Genomic DNA, 14860 nt, shown 5'->3' with positions numbered 1-14860 from the left:
TTACAGCAAATAAAAAATGACTTGAGTGCAGTAGAAAAGTTGCTGTGCTGCCTGATGGAGGAGGTCGTCAAGGATGAGAGAGAAGAGTCATGACAGATTTCTGTGTTTCTGCTGAAAGGGGATTAAACAATCCAGATTCTCCGATTTTTAGCCCATCCAGCCTGGCCTCCTTCTTTCAAGCTCCTTTTGTCTTATTTCCCTCTCCCTTCTGAGAAGATGTACTGACTAAGGAGTAATTTCTTGCCCAACCATGATTCAAAAGGAAGCTCAGCCACAAAACAGGCAAGTTGGTGTTGCCTAGAGGAAAAGGACATGTAGAGGCAGCTCTCCGGGAGATCCACCCAAGTTTTGCAAAAAAAAAAAAGGCACCTCCTTCACCACAATGTCTAAGACCTTCCAAGTTCAGGAAGAAAGTATCAGCTCTCCCACTGACAACCTGGTGCAATGTACCCAGTAGGGCCAGTGTGAGTGAACTGGAGGCTTCTCTACAACATGACCCATAGGGACAATGTGGGTCCCCTTGGCAGCCTGAAGTTTGTGACCCTCCTGGTGGCCCTAATTCCAGAATTCCTATTCCTGGGAGCCGGAGTGCAGCTTCAAGACAATGGGTACGATGGGTTACTCGTTGCAATCAACCCTCAGGTATCCGAAGATCAGAACCTCATCGCAAATATTAAGGTAAGTGACAAATGTGATATAGATACCATTATCCCATTAGAGCAGGGTTGTAGCCTTCTTTAAAAAGCTAACAATTTTGCTCAGTCTGTATTTGAATAGTAAAGAGATCAGCATTTTTTTTTTTTAAAGATTTTATTTATTTATTTGACAGAGAAAGACACAGCGAGAGAGGGAACACAAATGGGGAGTGGGAGAGGGAGAAGCAGACTCCCCGCCGAGCAGGGAGCCCGATGCGGGACTCGATCCCGGGACTCCAGGATCATGACCTGAGCCGAAGGCAGTCGCTTAACCAACTGAGCCACCCAGGCACCCCAGCATTTTTTTTTAAGCACCAAAAATTATAATTATGGCCAAGCCAGTATGTTCACTTAATTATGCACAGTCTTGGCTCAGAGTGTTGAGCTAGCCCTTCCTGATTTGTTCTTGTTGGTTACTATTACTTTTAGCTTTTTTTGTTTTCCTAATATGACTGTTTGGGGGGTAGCAACTTAAAAAAATAACCCATTGTGGTAACAAAGACCAGATGTTTGACTGATGAATAAGCACGATTGTGCTTATTAAAATCAAGCTGTTGGATTCCATCCTGAGGCCGAGAATTCTCAGACAGAAAGAGAGTCTGGATGGAGTGCTGAAGAGCAAAATTCTTTTCATCTGAATGTTCTGTAAAGTAATTGACTATTTTCACCTTAATGTGGTGAAGGAGGATCATAGCTCCATTACTTAAGAGCCTCCTGTGGGTATTGCTTTAGAGAAATCAGGATCATCATAAGGTGTGGTCTTGAACATGCCCACAGGAGTGACATGAAAGTGATTTGTTTGGTAAAAGCTTAAAAGTTTTTCACAAAACTGGGAAAAATTACATAGGCAAGCCCAGACTCACTGCTGGTGTCCTAAAATCCCTACCAAATATTATATATTTGGTAATATTATTACCAAAATAAACCATTTGAGGTTTATTTTGCTCCCAAGTTTTCCCAAAGTCTAAGGCCATCTCTAAAAGAAATGGGCTTCTTTAAAATATTTTCACTACTCTTTACTGTTACTTACTCAAGTATAATCAGAAAACCAAAACATAAAAAATTTACTAGTGCCAAGATAAGCTTTTCTTTTATTTGGTTATAGGAAATGATAACTGAAGCTTCTTTTTACCTATTCAATGCTACCAAGAGAAGAGTGTTTTTCAGAAATATAAAGATTTTAATACCTGCCACATGGAAAGCTAATAATTACAGCAAAGTAAAACAAGAATTATATGAAAAGGTAAGAATTCAGGATTTTCTTAAATGAGCTTAACTCCGGAAAAAACAACCAAGATACACTCTGTTCGAACTTTAAAAGTGAGAACTTAAGCAAAAACAAGTCATTGATGTTAACACACAACTAATATTGGGAAGTTATTCACAAGATACATGGAAATATAATAAATGAGTACAAATTATAGAACAAAAAATAAACAAAATGCCATTGCCCAACGAGCCTCTCAGAAGGCCTCTTTTCTTTGTAACTTATAGGGTCCTTTCTGAAATGTTTGCTTAAGGACCGAAAGCTGGTTTTATCCTACTAAGTATGAGCTGCGCAGGGAACAATTCCAATTATGACTACCTTCTTTTCCCATCCTGTCAGGGGCAGGAGACATGCATGTCCAGACAGAAACATAAGCTATAAAATATGACTGCCTTCTCCCGCCAGAGTGTAAATTAGCAGAATTTCGTATGAGCCCAAGTCCAGGACACTGTTTCTGAGGAGTATGGTGATAAGAAGGAAGGCAGAAGGGGGGGAGAGGGGAGGAGTGGCTTCTTTTTCTTTCCCAACCAAAAAGAACTTAACCTTCAAAGAACTCTTATAAGCTGCAGATCATAGTTAAGCATCCCTGATTATGTCTGCATGCTATAAACAAATGTTAAATACATTTGTCAAATGACTGAGGTTACTGTGAACAAGAATCTGGGCAGCTAGCAAAAGGGGCAGGAGCAGACTGGGGTCTCCACATAGGGATTCAATCTCAGACCCTGAGATTATGACCTGAGCCAAAATCGAGTCAGATGTTTAATGGGCTGAGCCACGTTGGCACCCCTAGAGAGTCAGTGGTTTTTTAAGATTCCACTAAGCACCAGGCATTCTACATATATTGTTTAGTTCTCACACACCTTAAAATTAGTTGCTATCACAAATTATTACCATAAGTTAGGAAACAGAAGCTCAAATAAAGTAAGGATTTTGTCCCAAGTCAAACAGTTAGTAAATTACAGAGCAACAATTTCGATCCATGTCTAATTGCTTCCCAAACCCCTGCTCTTTGCACTGAGCTACGCCGTTTCTAGCTATCTATGTAGATGATATTAATCAATTTGACCTTCCATGAAACAAAGAAGTATTGGAGACAACTAGCATCAAAACCAGGTCATACTCCTGATCCTAATGGAGGGGTGAGAAATAAATAATTAAAATAAAAATGAGAATATTACTGAACTGAAAGATTAAAGGAAAGAATAATCATTGAGTGCTGCTTATATACCTGTTGGATACCGATTCCTTTAGCCTCAAATGTCAATTAAGCAAACAGTGAATGATCATTATCTACAGGGGCCATGCTAGGCATGGACAAGCAAGGTGGTTCCTGTCCCTGTGAACCCACAGTCAAATGCAGGTAGGAAGCAGGGGAGGGGACGGAGAGTTAGAAAAAGTAGGTAAGAGCTGTATTACTAGGGTCTATAATAGAATGGAACCTCAAACAGCCACTGAGTATTCCATCCCCAGCAGAGCACTCCTTCCTTTTAGCTTCAGGACAAATTTCCAGACACAGGAATGAGGTTTTGTCCATGTGAAACTATCCAAGGGCATGACATCTGTAGCCCTTTTGTAGGTGCTGCTTTGCAAAACCCCTGGCTTAAATTCTTATCTTTCTAAAAATTAATGTTAATTATTATAAAAATAATTCATGCTCATTGCAAAAACAAATTAAACACTGTAGAAATACTGGAAAATAAAATTGAAAATATTACCTTCCTCTACTTGGGGGTGTGCACGCACACACACATAAAACAGTACACATATGGTACATATAGTGATCATTGATGTATATTTATAGGATCATATTAGATCTATAGTTCTAAAATAAGCTTTGTTTAAAAAAAAAGTTAACAACATACTTCTAATGGCAAGTCTTGAGACAACATGTTATGTTTCTTCCTAAAAATAAAAGAAACAATGTTGTATATAAAATTGTATTTCCTATATGGTTATTTGAATAGATATTTTCTTTGGTTTTGGACTTAAACTACTGTGTTTTAGCAATAATAATTGAAATGGTCAGGGTACAAGATGAAATATAACTTCATTCTAATGATTGTTTTGCTGATCTAATTGATAACAGGAATGAAAGGAAAAGGCTTAAAACAAACACATCTTATTGTCCTGTACTGATGAAGTAACCTACAAAAAGCTGTTCACTTTACAGAACAGTCTGAATGACATTCACTGCCCTTAACATTTACTCAAATATTTTTATTATATTTTATAGGGTTTTATAATGTCAGAATTTTACAGTGTGGGCTTTTGAGAAAATTTTAATCTGGAAAATGGGAAGGTCACATGGAAATAATCAAACTCCACGGAAAGTTGCTAAGCTTTTAAAATACAGATATTTTTGATATGACAAATAATTTTATTGATATTTAGGTGTGCATGCATTTTAAACTCCATTTACAAGACATAACTTTAAAAAAATCTGTTATTAAATTGGAATACAACTCATACAGTAAAATGCACAGATTGTAAAGAGTACTGTTCAAAGTGTTTTAACAAATGTATATGTTTATGTCACCAACATCACAGTTGGGATACAGAGTATTATAAAGCATTCCTTCTCATTTAGGCAAATGTCATAGTGACTGACTGGTATGGGGTCCATGGAGATGACCCATACACACTACAATACAGAGGGTGTGGAAAAGAGGGAAAATACATTCATTTCACATCTAACTTTCTCGTAAATGATGACTTAACAGCTGGCTATGGACCACGAGGTAAGTGTGACCAATCCAGAAACAGACATCAGGCAGTACTATTTACAATATTCTGTGCTTGCTGCTGAAAAGCAACTCAAAGAACCTGAAACCTGCTCAGGACTTACCATATGCATGGGGAGAGATAGGTTACGTGCCCATGAAAGGTAAGAGAAAAACTGAGCCAAAAAACAGTTGGACACCAGTTTGGTGGCCCAGACGGTGAGTGCTACAAGAATTCAGCGAGAGAACATTTTGCACTAACGGTGCTCAGCCAGGGCCTCACAAAGGAAAGGCTGTCCAAGGTTAATATCATGTTGGTAAATGGAAAGATGAGAGAGAACAGGGCAAAGAGTATGAATAAACAGTGGCCGTAGAAGGATCCAGAGCATATTTGACAGATGAGAGCAGTAGGCACACTGATGGTGCAGAGAGACTGTGAGGAGTGAAGTAGTGGAAGAAAAGGCTGAAATGCATGGGGGGGTAGCTGCAGGGGAGACTCGGCTGCCCAAGTTAGCGAGTCGCCAACTGAAGGCTTATGAGCACAGAAGTGAAACCAACATAAAAGCGTTTCAGAAGATGAATCTGGCTGTATAATAATGATAATCTGGCTCCCTCAAGTCAGTGAGAGGGAATGTGAATATCAGGAGAATAACTAGAAGTCCAGGCAGGAGACAATAAGACTTGAATAAGAATAGGGGCAGTGAGGTGAGGACAGGAAAGAGTATTAAGAACAATGAATTTTCTATGTGCCAGGTGCTGTGCTGTTTTTCAAACGTTATCTTATTTAATCCTAACAATTCTAAGTGATGGGAGATATTCCCGAGGGGAAAAAAGAGAACTTAGAGGTCTGCCTGCTACAGAGTGAAAGGCCAGGGTGATGGGGTGTGTGGCAGCATTAAGGAACATAAACCCGGTTTATGTCGGAAGTAGAAGGGACAGTTTCAGGGGGAAATCCACAAGTTTGGATCTAGGCAAGTTGATTGAGGGGAGCAGCGGATTGTCCTGGCGGAAAGGCTCAGCCTGGGGTGGATGTGGATGGCTGGAGTTTTGGAGAGAAGTCAGGGTAACAGGCTTGGAGACTGGCATTTAGTGGATGAGATCTGAGGGAGAAACTGTCCAGAGAACAGATCAACAGGTCCAGGGCTAACTATCCCATGCTTAATTTTTTGTTTCTGATTTTAACAGTAGTGCCTTTCAAATGATGCTTTCACTTTACTCCCATTTAAATCTAAATAGATGCTGTTATCTTCAGTATGGCTGGTGGGAACTGGGGCAACACACTGTATAAAACACACTTTATAAAACACTTTAAAAAAAAAAACATCTTTTCCCCAGTAACTAACAGGTGCTGGTAATCTCTGCACAAATAGATGATGACTTCACCAGCACTTCTAAATTCCCTGAGTAGGCACAAACTTTTCCTTAATACCTTCCACTTAGTTCCCCTCCCTTCCTTTGTCCCACGGTACAAAACTTGCACAACATGCTGCAGCCTCAGTCTGCTCTGCAAACACTTCCTGGTTCCCAGAACTGAAAAGAAATCAGAAAAAAAGGAAAAACGCACTTTGAGAGGAGAGTTAATCCCGAAAGCTTCTACTGGGGAGTAGTTTTGATTAGAACACTGAAGGAAATGCAAAATTTAAAGAAGAGATAAAGATATAAAGGATTTGTTTTCCATGAGCCAAGAGTTGGAAACAAATATAAACACAGAGAATCAGAGATAAAATAAAAGAGAACGGACCATCCAAGCTGGAGAGGAGGTTTATGATCTTTTTTACTCCTTTATCCTTCTCTGGCCTCAGGGTTTCAATCATTGCTCTAGAGAGGAGGCTTACTTATAAGAAAAAAGTAGGTATGCTTGGAAAATACAGACTAAAGAAGAGGAAATCTTTATTTGCTTGTTTTTATGTCTTAGTCTGTTTGGGCTGCTATAAAAGAATACCACAGACTGAGTGCCTTATACACCACAGAAACTTATTTGTCACAGTTCTGGAGGCTGGGAAGTCCAAGATTGAGGCACTGGCAGATTTGGTGTCTAGTACGCACTTCCTGGTACATAGACAACCATCTCCTCTCTGTGTCCTTACATGGTGGGAAGAGGAGGGAGCTTTCTGGGGTCTCCTTATAAGGACACTAATCCCATTCATGAGGGCTCCACCCTTGTGACCTAATCACTTCTCAAAGGCCTAATCACTTCCTAATACCATCACATGAGGCATATGAATTTGGTTTGGGGGGGGGTGGATATAAGCATTCAGTTCACTGTACTTAGATAAGCTGCTTTCCCTTCCCCCAATCCTGAAATGGTAGGCCTGTAAGAAGCTAAATAGAAATGTGTTAGGCAGCTTCACTGGGGAAATGAGAGAATGCGGGGCTCATCACTAGTTTCAAATAGGTATGCACTAAGTAAATCACTGGTCTGCATTTACAGGACTAAATATATTTTCAGAGTGCCTCTTTTGTGATGGTAGAGGGTAAAGCAGGAGATGGGAATGGAAGGTGAGGAAGAGAAAAGTGGGAGAGAATTACACTTCAACCCTTTGTAGTGAGTATATATAGTCAAGTGATGCTATATCTTCACCTTTTAGCAAAGCCCACTGCTGAGATTTCAGGAACACAAAACCAAAGCTCTCTTTTCCACAGGTAGAGTATTTGTCCATGAATGGGCCCATCTCCGTTGGGGTGTGTTCGACGAATACAATGATGAGAAACCTTTCTACATAAATGGGCAAAACCAAATTAAAGTAACAAGGTTGGTACTTTTTCTCATGTTTAAAATTCATTGTTTATTTTTTTTTTTACTGTAAAACGAAGTTGATAATGGCAGTTAAAACCTAATTGACAAGGAAGAGATCCTTTCATTTTTAAACTTTTTCTTTATTATGTTATGTTAATCACCATACATTACATCATTAGTTTTTGATGTAGTGTTCCATGATTCATTGGTTGCGTATAACACCCAGTGCTCCATGCAGAATGTGCCCTCTTTAATACCCATCACCAGGCTAACCCATCCCCCCACCTCCTCCCCTCTAGGACCCTCAGTTTATTTCTCAGGGTCCATCGTCTCTCATGGTTCATCTCCCCCTCTGATTCCCCCCCCTTCATTTTTCCCTTCCTACTATCTTCTTTTTTTTTAAACATATAATGTATTATTTGTTTCAGAGGTACAGGTCTGTGATTCAACAGTCTTACACAATTCACAGCATTTTTAAACTTTTGAATCTTATTTCATTTTTTAAAAGTTGGTAAATATGTGGTTTAAATATGAAAACAACATAAAAAGTTATACTCTAAGATATCTTGTTCCCACCATTGTCTTTACCCTGTTCCCTCTCATTCCCTCTAGGTAACCATTTTTATTAGTTTCTTGATTATTTTTTTAGTATTTCTTCAGGCAAATCCAAATAAATGTGTATATATATTTTTCTTCATCCTTTTTTTCTTAAAAATAATTACTTAGTGTCCCACTGTGTGGATGTACCATCTCACTCGTTTTCAACCAGTTTCCTATTGTTGGACAAGTGGGTTGATACCAGTTTTTTGTTATTGCCAATAATACTGTAGGTCATAATGCTACACATATGTCATTTCTCATGTATGCAGGCAGATCTATATATCTATTGAATAGTTTCCAGGAATTACTGAGCCAAAAATGTACCCTCAGCTGTAATTTTGGTAGATATTGACCAATTATCAATTGATCATCAATTGGAAGATAGTTCTTTTTTTTTTTTTTAAAGATATTTCTCTTCTAAAGGTCGTATTATTCTTCACTCCCATTGGTAGTATTTGAGATTATTTATTTAGGAAAGAATCCGTTTAAATATCATCATTACATCTCCATTCTCTTCTGCTCTGATGTCCAATGGCAATGAGCTCAAAGAAGCTGTGACTGAGGATACTATCACTAATGCTCCTCCTTGGGACTCCAAAAGTTCATACTGATTTCCTGGTATCTTTTCCTTTGACCCTGTTTAGTTGGTAAAACCCTTGGCAAGAGAGAATTCCTCATCCAGATCAAATGCTTTAAAATAAAGTATAGTGCATTTCTAAATTAATTAACTTTCTTAACAGAGTAGTTTTTAAGATGTTTTATGTGTATCTAGCAAGCTATAAGCCTTAGAATAAATAATTATATGAGCCAATGAAGAAGAAACCTAAGTATTTCTGAAATAGACCCAATTTCTCTTTCTGTTTTTAGGTGTTCATCTGACATCACAGGCATTTTTGTATGTGAAAAAGGCCCTTGCCCTCAAGAAAACTGTATTATTAGTAAACTTTTCAAAGAAGGATGTATGTTTATATACAATAGCACCCAAAATGCAACTGCATCAATAATGTTCATGCAAAGTTTATCTTCTGTAAGTATGGCCTTGGAATGACAAACTCCTACAACATGCCATCTCTTCCCAAGATGGACTGATATGTTTCAAGTATTTAAACAAAAAGATAATTAAGATTCACTATGTTTTACAGCTTGGGGACCTTAGAGTTCATCTAGTTTTTATTTCACAGATAAAACAAAAAACACTGAGGCCCCAAAGATGATCACCAAAAAAAAAAAAAATTCCTTTAGAAAAGTGATTATTTGCTTTCTAGGGAAGGTGATTTAACAAGGAAGCTCTGGAAACTTCAAAATAAACTGCTCATCTGGAGGTATTGAGGAGAAGTGTTTTTGAGTTACTAAGAGTGATATAACACATGATTATACTTCTCTCATTTGAAGTAGCAAACCATTCCCCAGCATCTCCACACAAAAAAAGTAGCAAACCACTCTTACTTTAATTGTGTTTCCTAATTCTCTTTCCCTTGTTTTGCATAGTATAAATTGAAAAAGAAAAACCAGGTGTTACCAAGAGAAATCAACTAACCCTTAGCGCTGCAGGTTCGGAAACTTAAGCTTGTCAGTATTCTGCATTGGCAAGAGACTAGTGTATGGATCTAGAACAACATTTTTTACATTATTATTTAAAAATAGTACTCTGTCATGGGGGATCCAATACTTGCATCCTTTAGCCAGTTCGTTTTTTCTCTGAAGGAAAATTGTGTGTGCTTCTCACCAGAAGCCTGCTTGGAGGGAATGGAATCAGAAAGGAGGGAGACTGGTGATACAGAAGCTTACTGGCATCAGCCTTCATGACCTGATCTATCCATCCATTTTCACAAAGACCTGAAACTCATGTCTGTGTGTCATCTCCCCTCCACGGTGCTGAGAGCACATGGGCATGTGCCTCTGTGAAGTTTTCTGTTTCCACGGCTGACCAATGTCCCTTAGATTGACGCATTCTTTTCTTTAGGTAACTTTTTTTCTTCAGTCTGGTTTAGTCAAGGCTACAAGTCATTCTGTAACTTTAAAGGGATTTTTCACATTTCTTGTCTGATCCATTATGTTTTTAATTTATAGCTTTAATATTGGAAGCCAACTTAATTCCATGTATTTCATCCACATTGTGTGTGAATCTTTGAAAGACCTAATCATTAATATCCAGTCAAAAAAATTTCACCGTCCTCTAACCATAGTCACGAAAGAGAGAAAAGAGTTAAAAACAAACAAAAAACAACAACAAAAATGGGTTCTATTCTCGTCTCCCCATGCTACTGAGAAAACCATGTCCTTGAGCAATTATCAACCTTCTGGAGCTTTAGCTTCCCCTTCTATGAAATTAGAGATGGGACTGGAAAGGTTTCTTCTAGCTCTAAGCTCCCATGGCTCTTTTAGCAGGAAGTATCTACTCTACCGGAATATAGCCACTGGGAATAGGCGGTAACTTATTACTTCACAATGCAAACCATACCTTAAAAAAGGGTGACATATGTTTAGTATTATTAAATGAATTATATCTCTATTTCCAAATGGGGAAAAAGATCAGGAAGTAGGTTTAAGGTTTTTTTTTTTCCTTATCCTATTCTTACAGAGATCAATATTTGAACTAGATCGATTTATGTTGACTGATCAATAAATAAAGGTGAAGGTGGGTCATTAAATATAATTCCAAGGAATAGGCTGACTGAGATCACATCTTGTAGAGTGTTTATTTAACATACTTCATACTAAAAAAGGTGGGAGATTGTTTTGTTTTCTTAAGACTAAGATACACAGTCTGCTCTGTTATCCAAGTGCAAACAGACTGTAATTTAGACTGATCACAAGTACCACAAGGGTGCCAGTGTTTCAAGCAAAGGGTGTGAAGGTGTATTTGTAAACTCACTGTCATTCTTGAAGTAATAAGGACTGATACAGCACTTCTGATATCTCATGTTTCAGCTTACCATGCCCTTTTACCTTCAGTTGCTGGAGAAGAAGTATGTCTAATATGGGAGGAGTGCCTTTATTCTGATAGGCTTTGTTCTTTTTCTAGGTGGTTGAATTCTGTAATGCACGTACCCACAACCAAGAAGCTCCAAACCTACAGAACCAAATGTGCAGCCTCAGAAGTGCATGGGATGTAATCGCAGACTCTGCTGACTTTAATCATAGCTGTCCCATGAATGAGACTGAGTTTCCACCTCCTCCCGTGTTCTCCCTTATTCAGGCTGGCGACAAAGTGGTGTGTTTAGTCCTGGATGTGTCCAGTAAGATGGCAGAGGTAATATTTTGAAACAAAATGGCTGTAAACCATTTATCTTTTTTTTCTATTAGTTTTTAATTCTTTTCATTTTCAGAGGTTAAGGGCAGAGGTGGACAGGTCAAAGGTTTGGAATCATCATGCATTTCGTCTTTTCTTGGGGACAAGAGGAACAAATTTAGAATGTAGGCCAGAAATTGAGATAAGGCAGATAAATGAAACCCACAGATAATCCCTAACCCTGACTTTTTGCTACTAATTGCAAATTTTTTCCCAACCAAGAGCCTTTTCCAAAAGCCTGATGTGTAAGAAAATCTCTAGTCTGGCCATATTTCGCTCACTGGTACACATCCCTTGCTGAGGTAAGAAACAGCGAGTTTGCAAAGAGTGTGCATATCCATTGTGTGTGTATTTTCCACATCACCATGAATAGAAAACCATACCTCAGTCATCCAGGAAGTTCACAGCCTTCCAGAAACCCACTCCTGGAAGCCTCAGAACTCTCAGATAGTGGTCAAAGGCTTAGTGTCTCCAGGCAGATGTGCTTTAAATCCTGGCTTCTTCACTTACTGTCTTTAATCAAGAGTAAAATAACCTTCCTGAACTGTTTTCTCAACTGTAAAATAGTCATTATAATACCTACTTCCTGAACTGTTTCCTCAACTATAAAATAGGGATTATAATACCTACTTTTAGTGTTGTGACAGAACCAGCTTATACTAGTTCATTGGAGTCAATTGTTAAATTTTTAGGAAATTTGCAAGCCAGTAGTTAAATATAGCCATTATTAAAAATTAAACTATGTAGACTTAGAATTAAATAAAATATATTAAAACAAACATAATAAATGCTTAAAACTCATTACTTCCTAATTATTTTCCTACTATTTTTTTACTATTATCTATGACCAGAGTCAGTAAACAACAGTTCATGGGCCAAATTTGGCCCACCACCTGTTTTTGCATAGCCCACAAGCTAAAAATGGATTTATTCTTTAAATGGCTTAGAAAAAAATCAAGAAAATAGTATTTCATGATGTGAAAATTATATGAAATTTAAATTTCAGCGTCTATCAATAAAGTTGTATTGGAACACAGCAACACTCATGTATTTACATCTTATCTATGGCCACTTTAGTGCTAAAACAGCAGAGTTGAGAAGTTGCAACAGAGAACGTATGGCCCACCAAGCCTAAAATACTTAAATTTCTGGCCCTTTTCTGGAAATGTCTGCTGATCTCTGATCTATGCTCTTAAGATTATTTCTGGTCTGTTGTGTCTGCATGGTCTTCTACTACACATCTCTTCCCCAGCTCTGCCTTCAGTGACGTCACAAGTGACAGCTTGAAATCAGCCATGGTAGGAGTATTTACCCCACAGAAATTGTCAATTTTGCAACAAATCAGGGTCTCTCTCTCTCTTCTCTCTTTTGCCAGAAATCCAGTTTTTAAAATACATTTACCAGCATACCACCATCTACTTCATAAAGTTGTTGAGAGGCAATAAATGAGAAAATGAATATGAAGCTTAGGGTTCATAAAGTGGTAGTTATTATTTTATTATAGTACTTGTCCTAAGGAAGAGTTTGTCCTCTTGTATTCTCTGGACCAGTAGTCCTGGAAAATTTGCCCTTTTTGGCTTGTCTCTGAAATACTAGGAGCACCACTAATACATTCAGCTTCTGGATAATTTTGTAATCTTACCTACCTGCAGCTGACTAGGGCATGATCTTCTAAATATGTTCTCAGGATAATTTATATTAGCTAGCTGCCTCTATTGAGGAAGAATAGATAGAGTGAAAGTGATAGTTTTACTTGAGAGAAGACCTAAAGGAAGTAGAATAGAAATAAGCTTTAAGTAACACTCACAGCAAAACAAACTTCCGTCCCTTTTCCTGCCAGTATTGTCCTTGAACCATCATGGCCATTCATTCATTAGGTGCCTGCACTATGCTGGCTTGGGGGATGCAGAGATGACAGAACAGTCTCTGCTTCAAAATGCTCACAATCTGGGGCACCTGGGTGGCTCAGTCAGTTAAGCGTCTGACTCTTGATTTCGGCTCAGGTCATGATCTCAGGGTCATCAGATGGAGCCCCGCAACAGGCTCCATGCTCATCAGGGAGTCTGCTTGAGATTCTTTCCCTCTGCTCCTCTCCCCACAACACTCTTTCTGTCTCAAATAAATAAATCTTTAAAAAATGCTCACAATCTAATGATGGACACACAACATGCACATGTGAATAAATATAATACAATGTGGCAAGGCTCCACAGAGGTGTGAGTTGCTGTGGGAACACTGATGAGACAGCATCTAGTGCCATAGAAGAAAGTGACTGAGGAAGACTTCATTGAGAGGATGAACTTGGGAGTTGAATCTTGAAGGATGAGGAGGTACTTGCTAGGTTGGAATAGGTGAAGGAGAAGAAGGGAGGAATGCCGGGGAAGGGATGAATTTGTGCAGGGGCTGACAAGAAAAATTAGAAAAAATTTTGGGGGAGAAATACATCCATTGATGTGGCTATAAATAACATTGGGTGTGTCTAAGGAAATGGCAGATAAGATGGAGAGATGGTATGGTATGAATTTGAGAAATTTAAGATATTGAGCTGATAGGACCTGTTCAAGGATATGGGGGCTGATAACAGAGGGGTAATGAAAGACAGCTCCAGGCTTTTGGCTTAACTAGTTGGGAGTGGAGATCATGATTAAGAATTTAAAATTTTTTTTAAAAATTAATTCACTAATCTTAAAAAAGAATGATGACTTGATGACATGGTTAGCGATAGCTGCTATTTACTGGGTGCTGACTATTTATCCGTTTTGCAGATGAGAAAACTGAAGCTAAAAAGATGAGTAATTTCTCTATGGTCACATAATTAGCAAAAGCTGAAGGCCAGATTCAAAGTCCTTGCTTCATCTACCCTACCAACTTACTTCCCAATATTGTAAGAGAAACAGTATTTGGGAAGAGAGGCAATGAATTCAAAGTGCGTCAAGTCTGAGATACCCATGGGACATTAAATTGGTGATGTTTCCTAAGCAATGTGGAATGTAGGTCCAGATATTAAGGGAGATGTCTAGGTTGGAGATAGAGACTACAGTCATCCCTGAGCAGGTGGTCACTGAAGCTCAGCTTGCTGCTCCCATAGCCTTCAAAACATCAGTAACATCACCTGCCCAAACCTGGTCAGTAATATTATGTTAGAACTGGTTAACACTTCAAAGTATAAGAGTACTGTCACATATGTATCTCAGTTGATCCTCATAGCAATTCTATTTGAATAATTAAGAAAAATATTATTATCCGCACTTTACAGATGAAGTTTCCAACCTAAGATGACCATGGTAACAGAGGATAGTGCCAGCATACATACCCCTAACTTCTACTTCTCTCTACCATCAGGTCTCTTTGCAGCGTTTCCTCTTATCCAGACTGGATTTTAAAAGAAGCACTTATAAATCTAGTTTTAACTGGTTTCATAGATCTTGAATTCTGAGTTGGGGCGAAATAGTGGGAATATGTGTTCTTAGAGAGTGGTAAATATGAACAGCTTGCTGGGGGCAGGGTTCTAAACCACTCCCCCCTCCTTGAAAAGCATTTATTTTT

The 14860-nt window shown here is 38.4% G+C and overlaps 2 protein-coding genes across 2 annotated transcripts in view; one reads left to right on the top strand and one right to left on the bottom strand.

Annotated features, from left to right (window-relative positions):
* ODF2L (outer dense fiber of sperm tails 2 like) overlaps positions 1 to 14860 on the bottom strand; it is a 282358-nt gene that overhangs the window by 56120 nt on the left and 211378 nt on the right. The window lies entirely within an intron of this gene.
* Positions 177 to 14860, top strand: part of CLCA2 (chloride channel accessory 2) — a 39204-nt gene continuing 24520 nt past the window's right edge. Inside the window, exons 1-6 of the mRNA XM_035018125.1 lie at positions 177 to 678; positions 1801 to 1938; positions 4553 to 4703; positions 7329 to 7437; positions 8890 to 9049; positions 11048 to 11275. Of these exons, the coding sequence (XP_034874016.1) occupies positions 493 to 678; positions 1801 to 1938; positions 4553 to 4703; positions 7329 to 7437; positions 8890 to 9049; positions 11048 to 11275 (972 nt within the window). The 5' untranslated portion in view covers positions 177 to 492. The remainder of the gene's footprint in view (positions 679 to 1800; positions 1939 to 4552; positions 4704 to 7328; positions 7438 to 8889; positions 9050 to 11047; positions 11276 to 14860) is intronic.

The sequence above is a fragment of the Mirounga leonina genome, unplaced genomic scaffold (assembly GCF_011800145.1).
Source record: "Mirounga leonina isolate KUSES-001 unplaced genomic scaffold, KU_Mleo_1.0 Mir_173, whole genome shotgun sequence".
NCBI lineage: Eukaryota > Metazoa > Chordata > Mammalia > Carnivora > Phocidae > Mirounga > Mirounga leonina.
Note: the sequence above shows the minus strand (reverse complement) of the source record. Positions and strands in the feature narration are given on the sequence as shown.